Source organism: Tachypleus tridentatus, chromosome 7, assembly GCF_004210375.1.
Source record: "Tachypleus tridentatus isolate NWPU-2018 chromosome 7, ASM421037v1, whole genome shotgun sequence".
Lineage (NCBI taxonomy): Eukaryota > Metazoa > Arthropoda > Merostomata > Xiphosura > Limulidae > Tachypleus > Tachypleus tridentatus.
Window position 1 is genome coordinate 88,767,646 of NC_134831.1, and position 21,599 is coordinate 88,789,244.

At 32.3% G+C, this 21,599-nt stretch overlaps 1 protein-coding gene across 4 annotated transcripts in view; it reads right to left on the reverse strand.

Annotated features, from left to right (window-relative positions):
• The window catches only part of LOC143256146 (terpene synthase-like), a 51,947-nt gene extending 37,090 nt beyond the window's left edge, over positions 1-14,857 (reverse strand). The window contains exons 1-5 of one of the 4 annotated variants that reach the window (XM_076512944.1): positions 14,836-14,857; positions 5,481-5,541; positions 1,853-1,921; positions 1,379-1,464; positions 718-881 (exon numbers count right to left, since the gene is read on the reverse strand). In XM_076512944.1, coding sequence (XP_076369059.1) covers positions 718-881; positions 1,379-1,464; positions 1,853-1,921; positions 5,481-5,531 — 370 coding nt within the window. In that variant the 5' untranslated portion in view covers positions 5,532-5,541; positions 14,836-14,857. Of the gene's footprint in view, positions 1-717; positions 882-1,378; positions 1,465-1,852; positions 1,922-5,480; positions 5,542-13,450; positions 13,750-13,802; positions 14,235-14,835 lie in introns of those variants that run through there. The other 3 variants (XM_076512945.1, XM_076512946.1, XM_076512943.1) reach the window with 3 other exon arrangements.
• Between the last annotated feature and the right edge of the window lie 6,742 nt (positions 14,858-21,599).

A 21,599-nucleotide genomic window follows, 5' to 3' on the forward strand; every position in this document is an offset into this window, starting at 1 on the left:
TTCACATTTAGCATTGAGCTGGTTAATACAACCTCATTCTCATGAACAGACCATGTGACCATTTTTACTTTTATGTAGTATTAATACTATAACCTTTACTACATGATTTCTATCTTCACATCATTTGGCAGACTCAATAAACATTACATGTCATTTGTATACAAATACAATAAGTATGTTTTTAACCAGTCCAAGTAGAAAAAATTGTGTTAAAATTAAAAATACTTTTCTTCATCTCAAAAGCCATTTACATAATTTTTAAATCTTCCTAAATCCATTTGAAACTTGTTTTTTCCAGTAAAACTGAATATTGTATCTGTTATTTTCTATACACTAACTATACACGTTCGGTCACTTCAACCGACCACGTAATCATAAGAAAAAGAAGGTAACTTTAAACTTGTAACCTTTATACCTAAATTTTGTTTTATCAACCTTTGAACCATGTCTAACTACAGTATTCTTGCTGTCATAAAATAAGTTGTAAATCACACAGGGAATGTGTGGTTCATGTCATGCTATTGAATTACTGTGTGGCAAGAACCATTACAAATTATCCAAACCAGCTGATGTGGCTCATATCATGCAATTGAATTACTGAAAATGTAAGTCAACCCTTTGACCAGTACTACAAGGTTTGCTATTTAGTATAATTTATAAAAACTTTTTAAATGTACAACTACAGTGTAGGCCTACTAAAACACAAAAATAATATACCTGCGTACACAACTGTAGCCTCAGGCTTTCCAAGTTTCAGCAACTTCTCCAGGCCCAAGAAATATACATAATTAGCTGTGTTGATAGTGCTAGCAACACCAAAAATGTGATGAGCAACTGGAACCCCTCGTCTTAAACAGGAACTATCTTCTATGTCATCTATCCTACAGAATAAAACTGGGTATAAAAACAGTTCATGTCACAACAGAAAGTTTGGTGTAAACTGTACATTTAATTTCTTGGTAATTGAAGTAGAAAATTTCTTGCAAGTTACCAAAAAATATATGTGAAATATAACATAACATAACAGGCCTAAGTAGCTTTTGAGAAAATATTTATTGTACACACAGTATTGATAGTTGTACAGACTCCAAGTTAAGGATTTTTAAGTTCTAGTATAATTCTGTATTTCCTTATAATAAGTTACACCTATCTGGATAACAGATATTTTTTACCTTCATCTTAGAAAATTTATACCAACCTGCAAGTTGCCACTTAATTAATAGTGACCAAGTGCAGAATGACCCGTTTTGTATCCACACTCCAATCTTTTAACTGTGTGTTTAAATTATTCTCTCAAACCTTTACAATTATGTAAACACATACAACTTAATATATACTACATGATTTTCTCATACAAAGATCAAAATGCATAACTTACAGCAAGCTAGCATTGTGCAACATTTGAACAACCTCCCCTATTATATGACACATTTCAGGTGTAATATTCAGCCAGTGATTGAAAGCCTGAAGAAAATAAACAAGTACATGAAATTATTACAACAGAAAGTATCTTTTATAAAATTAGGTTAAGTAAAATATTTTGTGTTACACACAAAGGAAGTCTTCCCATAAATATGCTTGCTATACTTGTATATTATACAAACATAAATCTGACATTATATAGTTTTCTTAGTTTAGAACATACATTACAGTCTATTCTTGGAGAATTTATTGTTCTTGCTTAAAACTACCAAATACACAGAAAATATGTAAATTATACAAACACTATAACTTTGTTTATGAATCCTCTTGAATGAAAACTGCATAGTATACACTATAAGAACAATATTTTTAACACCATTACAATTCATACAAATGAACATATTCAGACAAGTAAAACCTGAAGCAACACCTTTGTTAGCTCACTTCTAATCTTCTTCCCTGGCACTTGTAATATATAGTTGAATGGTTGTAAGAGAATCTGAAAACAAAACAAAAGTTAAAAAAAATTATATCATTAGCTAAAGTACATCCTTTTCTTTTATAAATAATATTGCTTTTAATGAAATCTGTTTATCAGTACTCAAGGCATCCTTATTTCTTGATTTGGAAAACTTAAACCTTTTAAAAATAGCATTATAGTTCTGAGACTTGAAAACTTTGCATCTTATATTTAACTTTTGTCTTTTTTTAAAGATATATATATATATAATTATTTAAATTAGCAGACCTCTTAAACACTTGTTATAACGTTACAAAACTTATCAACACAGCTTATGTGAATACTTAACACAATTTAAAACTTTACCAAGGTGACACTAGTGTATAAGACAATATCAGCTTTGTATTAATAATAACCATTCTATTTTATAATGCTCTGAAAATATTTGGAACATAAGCTTTACTGTACTGGTTACATTACTAACAGCAAAATTACTGCATGAGTATTAAACTCATTTACCTACACCAAGTTTTGTTACTGTTATGTTACCTACTAGGCAAGGAGTTAGTTTTCATACTATTTATTCTGTTGTTAGAATTACACTGAGTATGTTTCTAGGAAGCCTTGCAAGTTCCTAAAAATTTATAATAGTAAAAGTCTAAAGCATCAACACAAATATTTGCAAAATATGTACCAATAAACCTGAAATCAAAACCATGTGCATATCCATCTCATTCACAAATCCCCAGTCACATGTATTTCAAATACTTAGATTAATGCAATGATGTATTACTGTTTTTACCAATGATAGAAACCTAACAGAGTTTTCCTGTTAGCTCTAAAAAAAATACAAATGCAGTAAATATTACAAAAAGCACTAAGCAGTTTTACATATCATAGCTCCATTTTAGTTTGTGGCAAAAAAATCAAGTCTTCTTCATCAATTCAAGTACTGGGTACTAATAAGTTTGTGACAAATATCCATATTGTCTGTCAATAACAATCTGATCTGAAGAATTCCATGTTGTTGTTGTTTTATCTGATTTTAAAAACCAAACCAGTACATTTGTTTAACTTTGAAAATATGAAATACACACAAACATGTCTGTAATGAAGGGAGAACAATGTATCCTGAAATGAAGTATATTAAAAAAGAATTTGTTTTGTTTTTGAATTTCGCACAAAGCTACTCGAGGGCTATCTGTGCTAGCCGTCCCTAATTTTGCAGTGTAAGACTAGAGGGAAGGCAGCTAGTCATCACCACCCACTGCCAACTCTTGGGCTACTCTTTTACCAACGAATAGTGGGATTGACCGTCACATTATAATGCCCCCACGGCTGAAAGGGCGAGCATGTTTGGCGCGATGGGGATGCGAACCCGCGACCCTTGGATTACGAGTCGCACGCCTTAACGCACTTGACCATGCCGGGCCATATTAAAAAGAAAGGAAAAGAAATACTTGTGATTGTCAACTGAGGTCATGTCCTTATATATGTATATAAACTAATTATTAATTCTTTTTTAGAAAGATAAATGTATTTTCTACATGATTCCAAAAAAATCCTAACATCACTCGAAAAGTACAGTATTTCTGATATTCATAGCTGTTACTTGGTTGAACCTTCCTCTTCCTGCCTATATTGCAAAGAAGTTTGTTATAAGGTTTACATCAACAATTTAGCCTTACACCCACCACAATATTGGTACAGATATGTTGAAGATACGATTGCTGGTTTCATATCTACAGAACTTGGATTTTTCAACCACATTAACTCCATATACCCCAACATTAAGTTCACCCGTGAGCACAAGAAAAACTAACCAAATAACATTTCCCAACCTCAAGATCACTAGAACCAATACACAATTCAAAACAGAAATCCATAGGAAAATCACACATGCCAGACTATACGTTCCCTGAAACTCAGCACATGAAACAAAACAAAAATGCAACATATTAAAAAACCAAATAAACAAAGACACAAAATTACACTCACCTGATAAACCTAACGATAAAATCAACAAAATAAAATAACACTTCATCAACATCAACAAATTTCCTCCAAGAAACATGGAAAAAAATATATGCATACACCTAGACCAACAATACATCCCAAGATACAACAAGCTACAAAACCTTACACTGCTGCCTACCATATGTTCCCAACATCAGTGAAAAAATAACCAACATTTGGAAGAAACTTCTCACAAAACATGACATTTCAGTAAACACCAAATTTATTCAAAAACCAGGTACAAAACTAAAGTCCATACTATGTGAAAACTACACTGACAAACACAACACCAATATTATTTATAAAATACAATATAACAACTCCCATGACTTCTGTATTGAAGAAACAAGCAGAAAAATGGAAACCAGATTCAAAGAACATGAAAAAAACACCTTCACAGATTTCTGAACATTGCAAGTCAAATAAGCACAACATAACCATAGAAAACACCAACATGATAAGTACGGAAACAAATTCAAACAAACGCAAAATCAAAGAAGCCTTATTTATACAAAAACTCAAACTAAAAGTAATCCAATATAAGGAAACACCTTAATACCTATATTAATTAATAACATAATATCTAACTGTAACACACCTACAATATTGTCCCCATGTACATTCTTGTCCTTAAGACACATGACCAGCAATGATCAGTTGCAAACTCTCTTTGCTAACCTGTAGATGACTTAAGAAGGTCGCAGTGTTGTTCTGTACTTTATTTTAATTAAAGTTTTAATACCCATACCAACTGTATTTAGAATACAATTTTACTCGAGTTTTAAAGCATGACGCATACATTAATACACACACACATTAGAGATGTCCAGACTTGTGAAATAAAGAAATGTGTCAGCACTTATCACAAGCTTAAGTACTCTAAATGTTGCACAGCAAAACCTTAATGTTAAAAACAATTGTGTTTATTTTTATAAAGGTATTTAAAAAAACAACTACAAGATGTACAAATTTTGTTCAAATAGAGATGACCTTCTATAAACTGACAATCAAGAATGATTTATCCTACACACTTCAAAAGATGCAGCTTACATCAGTATGATTAGAAAACAGCTAAAATAGAAAACAATTGTTTGTTGTTGGTTCCTTTATGGGTGATAACCACAATAACCTTCTATTTTATGATGTCAAGAGAGATATACAAAACAAAATTCATATTAAAGTTTGTATTGGAAAAAATAAAAGGGAAATATAATAGAAAAATACATATAAAATAATCTTCATTATGATACTTAAAAGGGAAAACTTCAGAGATGCAAAACTTATTATACACTGTATACCATGTCCATTTTTTGGTTTAAGTAATATTTTATTCAAAAATATATTTTTATATAATTAACTGAAATGAATAACATCTAAAGCTTAAGTCCCTAAAATATGATATTTTTATGACTACAGCAATTAAGAGACGGAATAGAACATGTTTAATTAAAATTATATAACACTTTCTAAAATAATGGTTATAACACACTTTAAAATAGTTATATTTATTATTAAACAATAACAATTTACTAATATTCACATAACTAATTTATATTTACAGTAAAACTTTCATCTAACATACCTTATCTTCATTGATGGACTGGTATTGTTCCCTCATGTTATTAATGGACATTGTGTGACACCTGTAAAAATTACTTTTATATCTTAAATAACTCCACACAACAATTGGAGTTAACTCCTTAGCTAGTTCTTACTTTGTAATAATTTTAAGTCGCATTTTTGTTTGGATTGTAATTACAAGATATATATGAATGTAAACTGTTTAAAAACAGGTAAAAATAACACAAAGAAAACTCTAACATAATTATATGAAGTATTTATTAGACATTTAGAATCTTTAGAATTCCATCTTCAGTAAGCTAAACGTACAAAACAGAACATAGTAATTACACCAGAAATATGATATAATTTGCACTAAATAATAGTAAACAAACCAAATATAAAAAGAACAGATAAAACAAACAGATGTAACACAAATATGTATTTAAAAACAAATATTTGCATGAAAAATGTTGAAACATTTATCTATAATTATAAAAGTTACAATATATTAATAATCTGAATGTTATTTTGTTTTCTTTGTTTATTTGTTTACTGACTTACAGATTTCATTTTGGTTACACAACTATTTCCTGATACACTTGGTGTTTATGGTTTGGTCTTTATAATTGAGATCTAACCAAACAAGGCTGTGTATTCATTAGTATTATTACTTGGGCATGGTTTTTATGTTATGTTTTGTTATTTTTGAATTATAAACTTTTATGTGATATAAACAAAAGTACTCTACACTTATGTTGTGTACTAATTTACATTATTTTTGGGGTACTCAATAGTTTTATATTGTGTTCTATTCTATTACAAGGAATATGTTTCAATTCAAATATTTAAAATTAGTTCATGATAATGAGGAACCAACTTGAAGTAAATATATATGTAGGAGAGCCAACTGATATGGATACTAAAAACTTGTTTAAAAACAAAAGTAACATTTTTACTGAGATCATAATTTGAAAAAGTAACCATTATTGAACATACATGGTGGGTGGGTGTGTTTTTCTTATAGCAAAGCCACATTGGGCTACCTGCTGAGTCCACAAAGGGGAATCAAACCCCTGATTTTAGTGTTGTAAATCTATAGACTTACCACTGTACTAGCAGGGAACCATGTGGTGGGATTACCATAATGATAAGTATAACACTTTAGGTGACATTGTAAATTTTTAACCTATTACATATGCTAGTTAGTACTTAAATAAGTGTCCCCTGGTACTGGTTCAATGTGTGCTTCACATCTCAGTGATTTCTTTGTTTATATTGTATTTATTGAAGATAAAATGTTTAAAAACTTGGGAGGTTGCCTTTTTTGCATTAATTGCATCTGGCTTTCATTTTTGGCTTGTTTCTTCAAGATAGAAATGATGGCAGTTGTTGCATTGTAAATTAAAAATAATGTTAGTACTGTGTTTTTCAGAGTAATTCTTACATTATCTCCACCACACATGATCACTAACAGTCTTTTTTTTTTTAAACATGATGACCTGAAGAGTTTGAAACATTGATACTGGTTTTGTGGTATACATGAAAGTTTGCAATACCCACAGCATCTGACTCTAACACATATTAAAAATTATTTATTTTTCATTTCTCTTTTTTCACCTTACTCTTAATGTTTTTTAATCTCAAATAACATTTAACTTTGTCATACAATAGCCATACTAACTTCACAATCACATGGTTTATTAAAAAAAAAAAGACATTCATGGTTTGCATTGGTTTTGCTGATTTGTGGAATAGTTTTAGTTGTCAGTGTACTGATGACACTCACTTATAGAATAGTTTATGTGATGGTTTTACTTATGTGTGGAATAGTTTTAGTTGTCAGTGTACTGATGACACTCACTTATAGAATAGTTTATGTGATGGTTTTACTTATGTGTGGAATAGTTTTAGTTGTCAGTGTACTGATGACACTCACTTATAGAATAGTTTATGTGAGGGTGTGTGTTGGTTTTACTTATGTGTAGAATAGTTTTAGTTGTCAGTGTACTGATGACACTCACTTATAGAATAGTTTATGTGATGGTTTTACTTATGTGTGGAATAGTTTTAGTTGTCAGTGTACTGATGACACTCACTTATAGAATAGTTTATGTGATGGTTTTACTTATGTGTGGAATAGTTTTAGTTGTCAGTGTACTGATGACACTCACTTATAGAATAGTTTATGTGAGGGTGTGTGTTGGTTTTACTTATGTGTAGAATAGTTTTAGTTGTCAGTGTACTGATGACACTCACTTATAGAATAGTTTATGTGATGGTTTTACTTATGTGTGGAATAGTTTTAGTTGTCAGTGTACTGATGACACTCACTTATAGAATAGTTTATGTGATGGTTTTACTTATGTGTGGAATAGTTTTAGTTGTCAGTGTACTGATGAGACTCACTTATAGAATAGTTTATGTGATGGTGTGTGTTGGTTTTACTTATGTGTGGAATAGTTTTACTTGTCAGTGTGTACTAATGATGCTCACTTATAGAATAGTTTATGTGATGGTGTGTGTTGGTTTTGTTGAGGTGCAGAATAGTTTTAGTTGTTAGATACTGATAACAGTAACTTGTGGAATAATTTATCTGATAATGTGGTGTGTATTGGCCTTGTTGAAAGGTCTGACTGATGATACAGTGTGCTGCTCTTGGTAAATGCAGAAGTTTGCTTGATGATGTGCTGATGTTGTTGACATGTGGAATAATTTCCCTGATGATGTGGTGTATGTTGATATTGGTGACACACAGAACAGTGTCCCTGATGTAATTAATGTTGATATTATTGACAGATGGAACAGCCTCTTTGCTAATGTAATGTATATTAATATTGATGACACATGAAAGTTTCCTTGCTGATGTAGTAGGTGCTGATACTGGTGACACAGTATAGTTTTCATGATCATTATGTGCGAGTTTAACTTTTTGATAGGAGGTATATACAACTGATTATGTGATAAGGTTGTGAACATACATATTAGCAAGTTATATGACAACCACAATTAACATAAAGTGAAGAGGGAATCAACTGTATTTCACTTTTTACAATGCTCAGCATTTAGTGGGCACTGTGAAGATACCATAAAGTAATAGCTTTTTGGAATTGTACATAACAGCACAAAATATTCATACTCTCTAATTATAAAATCATATTCAGGTTGTGGGTTTAGAATTTCCAAGGTAAGCATATCCTTTGTACTTAAAGGTATCAGAAGACAAAAAGAAATGGATCAAACTGAGGCAACAGCATTATCCAGAAAAATACCTTTAACAAATGATACCTGATCAAAGTATGACATCTTGTAAAAGGTGAAAAACCATAAATACACACTCACACAAATAACTACAATAAAACTTTGAAGGATTTCTACATGGAAAAATGACACAATTCATGGATATACAAGTTGCTTGTATGATATACCCATCCAGATAGAGCACACCTCAAGCAACTGGATATTTATGCTATTCCATAGACATACCGGTTCAGTTTTCAGATGTAGCACCCATAATTTTCATTGCAACTGTTCTGTTGAAATGGGTGCTAGGAACCTATCCTTGTATGCTAGGTGGATTATGAAAAATCTGCAAGGAGGAATACTGTGCTTTGGATGTGACAGCATTACAACAGATCCTTTTGTAATTGCAACTCAGTGTAGAAGTATTGTCAAGATGCATTTACATAAAAGCATTATCATATCATTCCGATATTATGCATTCATCATTTAAATTTTCTTTGATGATGGTGTGAGTATTTTATTTTGTTTACATGTGAAACATTTTGCTGACCGTGTGACACATATTTCGTTCATTTTTGAAGTAACTTACCTGATAATGCAGTGTATCATGATTTTATTTTTAGAACAGTCCTACTTGGTAATGACATGCATACTTGTCCTACTTGGTAATGAGATGTGTACTTTGTTATATTACAAAATAGCTTCCCTGATAACCAAGTGTAGGTTTATTTTATCAGTGTGCAGAATATTGTCTGGTGTGTGCTAATCTTGTTGACATGTGCACTACTTCTAATTGAAAGTTTGATGTGTACTGACTTTCAAGTAGAGGAATAGTTTAATAGAGAATGTGACATGTCAAGATATTGTGATTTTCTGCTCTAGTCTGCCTGATACAGAACTGCTAAGAGAAAGTTGCTATTATACGAGATGAAAGGAACTTTACTACATTCAACCAGTTTACAGCCTTCTTGATGATATATAACACTTTGGTCAATTTGTATTTGATCACTAAACAGTTTGTTTGAGCATCTACTAAAACTCTGGTCTAAAGTATCAAATCACTATGTAAAAATATCCGTGTAACAAACTTTTCATAACATACATATATTCACATTGAAGCATAATGAGATGCTAAAACAGGCTTCGGCTGTTTACATTATATCTACTGGCAGTCCATTTGGATGTAAAAACAAAATATTTATAAAACTAAAATAAAATGTATGTTGGAAAAATCCACTTATGAAGCATTTGTATTATAGCTGTTTTACAAGTAAAAAATAACCAATACCTTAATAAAGGATACAACTTCCAAGTGAATATTCATGTTGTACTTATCTACATTTCTTGTTTACAACTACTAAAAATATTTTAACAAATGACATAACTCCCAAGTGAATGTTCATGTCATAGTTGTTTCCATTTATTCCCTACAACTGCTAACAATACTTCAAGAAATAGCTTCCAAGTGAATATTCATGTTGTAGTTATCTAAATTTCTTGTCTGCAACTGCTAATAACACTCGGGCAAAAGGTGTTATTTCCCAATTGCTTATGCCTAAAGTAAATGGAAAAATAAAAAGACCTATTTTTCTCTTCAAACTTTGCTTTTGTGACCTGGGTAATGAAATTTTCAAATTTATCCATTTTCCAGAACATTCCAGGTAGATTCAGTGCTGAGTAGCTGATAGAGAATTTTCTCAAACTTACAAGAACTTTCTAGAATGTTGTAGAACTTGCAAGAAGTTTCAAAAACCTTTTAGAATTTTCTAGAACTTTCCATAGTAATGTATATACAGGAGCTCACCACTTCAATTTAGTCCTTGACATAGACCTATCTGATTTTATCCGAGATGGCATCAAGAAGCTGCAAGCATTCTCCAGACACATTCTGCTACATATGTGGCCAATTTATCAGGACAAGAGTGAAAAAGTACTCTGTGACAGCATCTGCTAAAATGTGTGAAGCCTACAAGGTGCATTTTGGCATGCTTGTCAGGGATCAAGATAAACCCTGGGAACCTCATTTTACCTGTGAGCACTGTAAAAAACTCTTGATGGTAAGACGGACAATTTTTGCTTGCTTGTATAGTAAGATTTTATGTTATACAAATTTTGGACCTTTCACAAATATCTTTTTTTTTTTTTTAAATCTCCAATAGCATAGAAAAATATTACATAAAATATTTTGCATGAACCTTGTACACATTAATTGTGGATGAAGTAAATTTATTTGGTTCTTTTGCAGGATAGTACAGAGGGGAAAAAGAGAGCCATGAAGTTTGCCATTCCAACAATTCTGCATGAACCCACTGACCACTCAAGCAATTGCTACTTCTATATGGTGGACCCTTCCAAATGTCAGGCTGGTAAGAATGCATCTGCTATCATATATCAAGACCTTCCATCATTCATTGCCCAAGTGCCACACTGCCCTGAGCTCCCTGTACTCACTCTGCCAGAGAGAAAGCAGCCATCCTCAGAAGAGAGCAGCCATCCTCAGAAGAGGAGGTAGACATTGAAGATACAGACTAGAATTTCAGAGGTACAACTGGTGAGAGAAACCCATACTATCCCACTCAAAGAAATCTCAATGACCTTATCAGAGATCCTGGTCCAACAAAGTTCAATGTTGCGACTATATTTGGGGGCTGATATGTGAAAGTGATTTACATTACAGTCACAAATCTCGAAAAACTATTCACTTCTAAACATTTTTGTTGATTTTTGTATAACTTTAGTATAAATACATGTAAGTCTTGATTCATATGTTGTTTTATTCAGACCTTATGTAAATGAAAATGTGCAAATTTGTCCATTTTTACATAGAAAATAGATTAATTTCTAAATTTCATTATCCAGGTCACAAAAGCAAAGTTTGAAGGGAATAATGGCCATTTTCTGTATTTTTACAACATAAGAAATTAAAAAATAACACATACTGTCCAGGAACAAAATTTATGTTACATCGTGTAATAGTTTAACAAATGATATAACTCCACACAAATACTCATTTTGTAGTTGTTCTTGTCTTGTGTCTTCAACTACAACTGCTAATAGAGATATTTATTTATTACACAAACAACAGTCTTGACTAAACTTGTTCAATGCTTCTTTACCTTCAACATATGCAACGTGTAATGTGACAGAAGAAGCTGTCTCAGCAATATTCAGTAAACAAGATTTATCAGTTAAATTGACACATCTTGGAAACCATGGCTGTACTGAAAACGTTTCAGACTGGTTGGTGATAACCTAAGTTCACTGATTGCCATGGAGCATTTAAGTACTTGATGGTTTTCAAGTGAAATTCTGGTTGTGTATCACATCCACTTCACTGTAAAAGAAAAGTGGATTCTACTGCACAATCACTAAACCTCAACAGCAAGTAGTTCAACCAGACACAAGTTTAAAACAGCTACACAATTTTGACGAAAGTGTTCAAAACCTTAGCTTCTTGACTCAAGTGATTCCATTACATTCTGTCAAAGGATAACAACATCCTCTTTACTTCTTGTGTTGTCATTCCATTCTGTGGCCAGAAATCCATTAATGATATTATCTAAGGTTTTTTTTATAAAAATCAAATGTTTGACTACCACAGCTAGAAAGTTACCAGGAATTTCTAGTCACTCATACAATAACACACTGTTTCATAGACTTGACATACATATATATTTCTAAACACAGTGTTAAGGCTTACTGTTATAGCAGACTTTAAACTTATCAATACAAATACCAATATTACTATAACTAAATTGATACATCATTAAATGCTTATAAAACCTTTAAGTGAGTTAATAATTCCAGAATATATTATGTAGCTTTCTAACTTTGGAATAAGGATATAACTGTCAAAAACAAGACTTTAGCCAGATCCTAGAGTGTAGTACAAGGTTTTAGGCTGTTATACTACAGGACAGATAAGTCTTTTGTTATAGTTACATAAACAAGCTAGTAAAAGTAACAGAATTTCAACTTAAATAAAAATCTATGTGAAAACTGATTTCATAAACTAAGGTATACAGCTAAATATATTTAGAAGTTTCATCCTGTCTTACAATTATGAAAAAAAACAACTAATTTTTATTCATGTGTTCTCATCTTCATATTCCAGTGCAAGTAAGAGATGAATGGTACAAATGAAGAGACACAGGGCATGGATATGTGTACTCTATTGTTGTTCTTATGTTACAGAGATAACAAAATAAATGGATTTTGTTTTCACACAAAAAAAGAAGAAAGAGTGACATTTTCTATCACACATAGGATGAACACAATATATCATAACAAGTTTGGAAGTTCACCAGTTGTTACAGTTCTTGTTGCTATACCTAGTTATCTATCAACAGTGAATTCTAAAAATAGTTTTACAGCAGTCACCATTACAAATGGCTCCGAGATAAATATTTCATGCCCAAAGTTTAAATCACACCATATTTCACATCTATCCAGTGTAGAAGACTCAATATATTTCTCATCACCCATTTCAACAGTTCATACATATCTGTTTGGTTTTTTATGTCATTAAACATAAAGAATATCTTCACCTCGAAAAACTCTAAATCTTTAGTTTCAGTACATCTTTAAGACTAATATTTTAAGTCAGAAAGGGCTGTTATTATTATTACATACTGCTCCAAAAACAGCAAAAGTTTATCATTGTTAATTTTGGAAGTATCTCAGAACCTATGAAATGCCATATATTATTGCTTTACTTTTAAATTTAATAAAATGTAAACAAACACTCACATCTTAGCTTTCCTAAGATGTTACTACTTGCATTTTGTGCATCAGACTTCAAACCTATTACAAACCTTAGACTTTTAAAAGCAATGTCCTACAATACAGTACACGCAATTTTTACACTAAATATGACTATGTTCTTCGTATCTACTATTTCAAAGTAAATTAAAATAAACTTAAAATTTATACCGCGAGTTCTACTACGGTTAGTATTATTACTACTAATGTTATTAACGCATAATAATTAGTAGTATTAGTAAACAGCCCTATTACTAAGACTAATATAGCACTACTGTACTCGCACCGTACTATAGCCGACACTAGCAACTTTTAAGTTATAGGAATTAGTTTGTGTTACCTATTTATTATTTGACGTATATTTCCTAATAATCTTTTATATAACCATCTATTTCACTTTTACTTAATTTTAGGCAGTTTCATTTACTCTGCAGGCAGTAATTAGTCAACCAAGCAAATAAAAACACTTATTTCACTGAAGTATTCACCGACAAAGTATTGACACGCTTAACTTAATATAACTGCGGTAGGCAAAAGTGATATCTGACGCTATAAATTAATCCTCCCCTTTTAGCTCACACAGCCACGTCAACTCTTGCTTGACTTGAAATCTAACTTCATTTTTGTACTTAGTAAGTCAAACCGTTTTCATTAATCACGCCAGAGCCTCAGAGATTACTTTATACCAAACCTGCCTAAAATATTTCAATTTAAGAGGAGGTTAGAAGAGACCCTGATGGATAATAAAATCGAACAAGGTATACGCGCACCCCACGTTTAATACTGCTAGTACACAAAATAGAACTAGTAAAAAGAGAAACAAAGTTACCATAGATTACTTTAATCTAATCTTGCCTAACATAATTTCAAGTACCGCAGCTATTGAGGATTCCATTTTGTTTTAGAAAAATATGTACACAATTGTATTTTTCTGGCACAATTTACAATTTTGTATTTGTTTGGGTACCGAATTTAGCACAAAGCTACTCGAGTGCTATTTTTGTTAGCCATTTCTTATTTAGAAATGATAGATTAAAAAGAAAGGCAACAGGTCACCATCACCCACTGCCAACTCTGGAGGTACGTTTTTATTGACATAAACTGGGGTTGAGCCTCACATTATTACACTCCCACAGCTGAGAGGGTGAGCATGTTCGATGATGGAATTCGAACTTGCAACCCACAAAACTTACAAATGCTTGTGTAAGCAATAACATACCAAAGTGTTTGTATTTTGTTACTTAATGCAGAGACATTTTAACTTAATTTACTTCTTAGCGAGGATTAATTAAGTTCTCGCAGAATTATTGATTTAAAAACTTTATTATTTGTCAGAGATATAAAAGTATATTTCGTCAGATAGTCAGACTCACCACTCAGCTCTATCACAGGAGTGATTCTCAGTGAATGTTGAACAATCATTTGCGCCAGAAAACTTTCTCAGCAGGCTCAGGAAGTAATGGTCACAATGCCCTTCCAATTATTCTGAGGTAAATCAAGCAGTTATTACCTGATATTCAGCAGTCATTTCATTTCGTGCTCGATAACCTTAAAAGCAAATTTAGCTAAATTATTTCAGTCCAGTTAATCTCATGATTAACAAACTGTTTTAACTGTGATAAATGCGTGGTAAACAAACAATTTAGTGCATACGTAATGACAGCATACCAGCCATCTTGAGATAACAAATTAGTGCGTACGTGATGACAGCACACAGGGGCGTATATTTTTTACACCTGATGGGGGGGATGATTTTTGCGCCACTTATGTGGACTGTTCAATTTGCAAATTGGTAATCTCTGATTACGTGAACCTGAGAGCTGTACACATGCAGTCACAGAGTAATCTTGTTGCCACGATACTTGCATGTATACTTAGGCCTACTGACTGATGCTTACGAACTATCGCTTAGATCGAAAAGCTTAGAAGCACACCTATTATTAAAGATGTACATTTCGGTTACTGAAAAAGCCTACGTCTAGGCCTAATTATGTAATTCGATTGGTAAGAACACGAGAATCACAAAAACAAACACACAATTTGTTAGCCTGTGATGCAATAAAACAATTCAACAGACTAAACTGTATGGGGGGGATGATTGTATGCATCATACCCCCACATAAAATGAAGGGGGATATATACTCCCAACCCCCAGGATCTACGCCCCTGTCAGCACACAAGCCATCTTGAAAAACAAATTAGTGCGTACGTGATAACAGCATACCAGCCATCTTGAGATACAAATTAGTGCGTACGTGATAACAGCATACCAGTTGTTTTGAGACACAATTTAGTGCATACGTGAGGACAGTATATGAGCCATCTTGAGATAAAATTTAGTGCGTACGTGATGACAGCATACCAGCCATCTTGAGATACAAATGAGTTTGTTTTGTTTGTTTGTTTTGAATTTCGCACAAAGCTACTCGAGGGCTATCTGTGTTAGCCGTCCCTAATTTAGTAGTGTAAGACTAGAGGGAAGGCAGCTAGTCATCACCACCCACCGCCAACTCTTGGGCTACTCTTTTGCCAACGAATAGTGGGATTGAGAGTCACATTATAACGCCCCCACGGCTGGAAGGGCGAGCATGTTTGGCGCGACTCGGGCGCGAACCCGCGACCCTCAGATTACGAAGCGCACGCCTTAACGCGCTAGGCCATGCCAGGCCCAACAAATTAGTTCATACGTGATGACAACATACAAGCCGTCTTGAAATACAAATTAGTGCATATGTGATGACAGCATACCAGCCGTCTTGAGATACATATTTGTTCATGCGTGATGACAGCATACCAGCCGTCTTGAGATACAATTTAATGCATACGAGGGCTATTTGCGCAAATATATATATATATATATAGAGAGAGAGAGAAAGGTTGTTTTTAGACAATGAAATAATAGCTTTTACCTAATGTGATGCAAATGATATATATTTAGATTTGAAATAATTTATTGATACAAAAAAGTGTGCTTTAAATAGGTTGTAAATTAAAACTCGTATAACGTAATGATAACATCACCAACTCCAAGTGGCACTCTTTGGAACTATTCCTTATTAGTAGCACACTAATTTTTGTTAGAAAGTATACATTACTAGAAATACAGTTTTGAACTATTCCCTTCTGGTGGTAGTTTGTGGAACCATATCATCACTTGACCTCCCCGGCCTCAAGAATATCTCCCGCTAAAAGGCACCCTTTGATCCTCCCTGCCAGTCATCCCCAAAAGCCTAAGGGATCGGCATCCATTGGTATCAAGTTAGGTGGATTATCTACTTACATCAATAACGACGAACTAGTTCTTTATTTCTGCAGAATCATAACTGTCTGAATATCATGACAGTTTTAAGTCATATGTCTCTGTTTCAGCTATTTTTGAACAATGAATAATAAAGTTGTAGTCAAGTCGGAATCTACATTTCAAGTTACCGTTTTTCGACAGATGTATTGGAAAAAAAAAACAATAGGATTTTAACATTACAGTTTCTCCACAGACCATTTTTGCAAAATTGTAAATACATTACAATAGTTTGATATCTAAAGTATATCACTTGAACTTAAAACCGAATGTTAATAATGTTAATTATGAGACAACTATAAACTATGAATTGTTCTTTATAGAACAACTAGAAGATACGAGATGTTTCTTACAGAACAACTAGAAGATACGAAATGCTCCTTATAGAACAACTGGAAAATATGAGATGCCTCGTATGGAACAATCAGAGATACGAGATGCTTCTTATAGAACAACTAGAAAATACGAGATGCTCCTTATATAACAACTAGAAGATATGAGATGCTTTTTAGAGGACAACTAGAAGATACAAGATGCTCCTTATAGAACAACTAGAAGATACAATATGCTTCTTATAGAACAACTAAAAGATACAAGATGATCTTTATAGAACAACTAAAAGATACAAGATGATCTTTATAGAACAACTAGAAGATACAAGATGTTTCTTACAGAACAACTAGAAGTTACAAAATGCTCTTTATAGAACAACTAGAAGTTAGTGATTATTCCTTAATGGAGAACCAAAAGTTATGAACTGATCTGAAAAGGTAGAGAACTAAATAATTATTTCAAGAACAGAACTTTTTATTTTCTATTGAGAAATATAAAAGGGAAGAGTTGTTAAATTTGCCGCACTTTTAGTTCCATAAAATTACCTCACAAAATGTTGAAAATATGTATATAAATTCAAAATGACAACAACAAAATTAACTAATCGTATTTATCCAAACGTGAGTTTTGTAAAAAGTAATTATACATAAATATTTACATTGATTCAAAGACCGAAGAGAAGGCATCCTGTGGTTGTCCATGTCCATGAGATTGTTTATATCTAAACAGTATCATTCTTTGTTTGTTCATGATGTGGTGTATATATAAACAGTAGCATTCTTTGTTTGTCCATGATGTGTATATTTTAAACAGTAGCATTCTTTGTTTGCTCATGATATGGTGTATATCTAAAAAGTAGCATTCTTTGGCTCTATATGGTATGGTATATATCTTAAACAGCAGCATTCTTAGTTTGTGCATGATATGGTGTATATCTTAAACAGTAACATTCTTTTGTTGCTCATGGCGTAATATATACCTATACAGTAGCATTTTTTTGGTTGTCCATGGTATAGTGTACGTCTTAAAGAGAAGCATTCTTTGTTTTTCCATGATATGGTGTATGTCTTAAACAGTAGCATTCCTTGGTTTTCCATGATGTGGTATATATCTAAACAGAAGCGTTATTTGGTTGTCCATGATGTGGTATATATCTAAACAGAAGCGTTATTTGGTTGTCCATGATGTGGTATATACCTAAACAGTTGCATTGTTTGGTTGTCCATGATATGGTATATATCTAAACAGAAGCGTTATTTGGTTATCCATGATGTGGTATATACCTAAACAGAAGCGTTATTTGGTTGTCCATGATGTGGTATATACCTAAACAGTTGCATTGTTTGGTTGTCCATGATGTGGTATATATCTAAACAGAAGCGTTATTTGGTTGTCCATGATGTGGTATATACCTAAACAGTTGCATTGTTTGGTTGTCCATGATATGGTATATATCTCAACAGAAGCGTTATTTGGTTGTCCATGATGTGGTATATACCTAAACAGTTGCATTGTTTGGTTGTCTGTGATATGGTATATATCTAAACAGAAGCGTTATTTGGTTATCCATGATGTGGTATATACCTAAACAGTTGCATTGTTTGGTTGTCCATGATATGGTGTATATCTAAACAGTAACATTCTTTGTTTGTAAATTATATGGTGTATATTTCAATATTAGCATTCTTTAGTTCTCCATGTCTATAAGAAACAGTCTTTTGAAAAATTATAATATTAAAATCCTATTGTTTTTTTCCAATACATCTGTCGAAAAACGGTAACTTGAAATGTAGATTCCGACTTGACTACAACTTTATTATTCATTGTTCAAAAATAGCTGAAACAGAGACACATGACTTAAAACTGTCATGATATTCAGACAGTTATGATTCTGCAGAAATAAAGAACTAGTTCGTCGTTATTGATGTGATTAGATAATCCACCTAACTTGATACCAATGGATGCCGATCCCTTAGGCTTTTGGGGATGACTGGCAGGGAGGATCAAAGGGTGCCTTTAGCGGGAGATATTCTTGAGGCCGGGGAGGTCAAGTGATGATATGGTTCCACAAACTACCACCAGAAGGGAATAGTTCAAAACTGTGTTTCTAGTAATGTATACTTTCAGAGTTTACCACTATGGGCGGATAGTTTGCGTAACAGAAAATTTTAAAGTGTGCTACTAATAAGTCCGAACAGCTCTGGGTTAACTTTATTATATTCATTTCACTAATTTCTTATTGATTGTTGCAGTTATGTTGATTTACAAGAAAAATAAATTTTACATAATTTATATTTTTGGAATATAAATACTATTAATATGTCGTTATTTTTATACACATTTAAGGTTGTTAGAATATATTAAACAGACACTGTGTTTGTATACAAGTATAAAGGCCAGGCATGGCCAGGTGGTTAAGGCGTGCAACTCGTAATTCTAGGGTTGCGGGTTCGAATCCCCGTTGCACTAAACGTGCTCGCAGTGGACCGTTATATACTGACGGTCAATCCCATTACTCGTTAGTAAAAGAGTAGCCCAAGAGTTGACGGTGGGTGATGATGACTAGTTGCCTTCCCTCTAGTCTTACACTGCTAAATTAGGGACGGCTAGCACAGATAGTCCTCGATTAGCTTTGCTCGAATTTCAAAACAAAACAAAACAAATACATTTATAAAATCTTGAAAACACATTACGTTCACTTATCGATGGAAGCAGTATCTCTCTAGTTTTAAAATTCTGAATACGTACGCTGTTCACAACGTCTTTTAAACTATACAACGTTCACTTGACAAATGCTGCAGTTTGTATAAAGTTTATTAAACTATATAACGTTCACTTGACAAATGCTACAGTTTGTATAAAGTTTATTAAACTATACAACGTTCACTTGACAAATGCTACAGTTTGTATAAAGTTTATTAAACTATATAACGTTCACTTGACAAATGCTACAGTTTGTATAAAGTTTATTAAACTATACAACGTTCACTTGACAAATGCTGCAGTTTGTATAAAGTTTATTAAACTATATAACGTTCACTTGACAAATGCTACAGTTTGTATAAAGTTTATTAAACTATGCAACGTTCACTTGACAAATGCTACAGTTTGTATAAAGTTTATTAAACTATATAACGTTCACTTGACAAATGCTACAGTTTGTATAAAGTTTATTAAACTATGCAACGTTCACTTGACAAATGCTACAGTTTGTATAAAGTTTATTAAACTATACAACGTTCACTTGACAAATGCTACAGTTTGTATAAAGTTTATTAAACTATGCAACGTTCACTTGACAAATGCTACAGTTTGTATAAAGTTTATTAAACTATACAACGTTCACTTGACAAATGCTACAGTTTGTATAAAGTTTATTAAACTATATAACGTTCACTTGACAAATGCTACAGTTTGTATAAAGTTTATTAAACTATACAACGTTCACTTGACAAATGCTACAGTTTGTATAAAGTTTATTAAACTATACAACGTTCACTTGACAAATGCTACAGTTTGTATAAAGTTTATTAAACTATATAACGTTCACTTAGTGACGTGAACTGTGTTTTATCAAATTCACATACTCCTAGTTATTAAGACAACATTACATCTGCTACTTTTAACTTGAGTCTGTTTTATGTGAAAGACTAATTAACCATTAAATGTGACATTAATAAGATGGTTTCTAGGAAGATTTACAGAGCTCAACAATGTTACCTCACGACAAGCTGTAACTATAGGTGTATCACTTTTCTAGATTGTAAAAGGTAATTAGAAATGCACAGGAATAAACTAATAAACTACAATATCACTGAATTATAAGTTGTTTTAAAACAACCCATGTCACTCCAGGGTTTGAAACAAAATAAAACCCATGTCACTCCAGGGTTTGGAACAAAATAAAACCCATGTCACTCCAGAGTTTGGAACAAAATAAAGGTTGGAGAGATTTTTCAATTAAAACTGATCTCAGACATTTCTTTAATTGAGAGTTCTCGTTTAGTTGAATTTATACATGTCTATATTTTCTTATCTGACATCTGATTCCTCCACTTACTTTGATAATACTGTTCACATGAATTTTCCATTTCGCTTCATGTTCGGTAACGACACTTATCTGTAACACCACTTTCCAATCTCTCTGAATAATCCAACATCAAACAAACTGTTGTGAAATGACTATCTTAAATGATATGTACGTGAATATTTACACTGACATTTAGCATGTCTTATTTTGACTTTCAAAGTGTTATCACTTATATTTTCAGACGTTGTCCTATCTGTTGATACTTGATAACAACAGTTGCTGTTTAGGACGAAAACTGTTTAAGCAATTTTTTTTTTTACTTTATTGCAATGAAATAATTGTGTTTTTTTCTAAAAATAGTAAATTAGACTGTTGTTTCTGTTTAAACTAAAACGAAAAACACGTACGATTACGATTTTATCATTATAAAACCATTATACATGAAACTTATGTCTGATATGAAGTTTACTGTAATG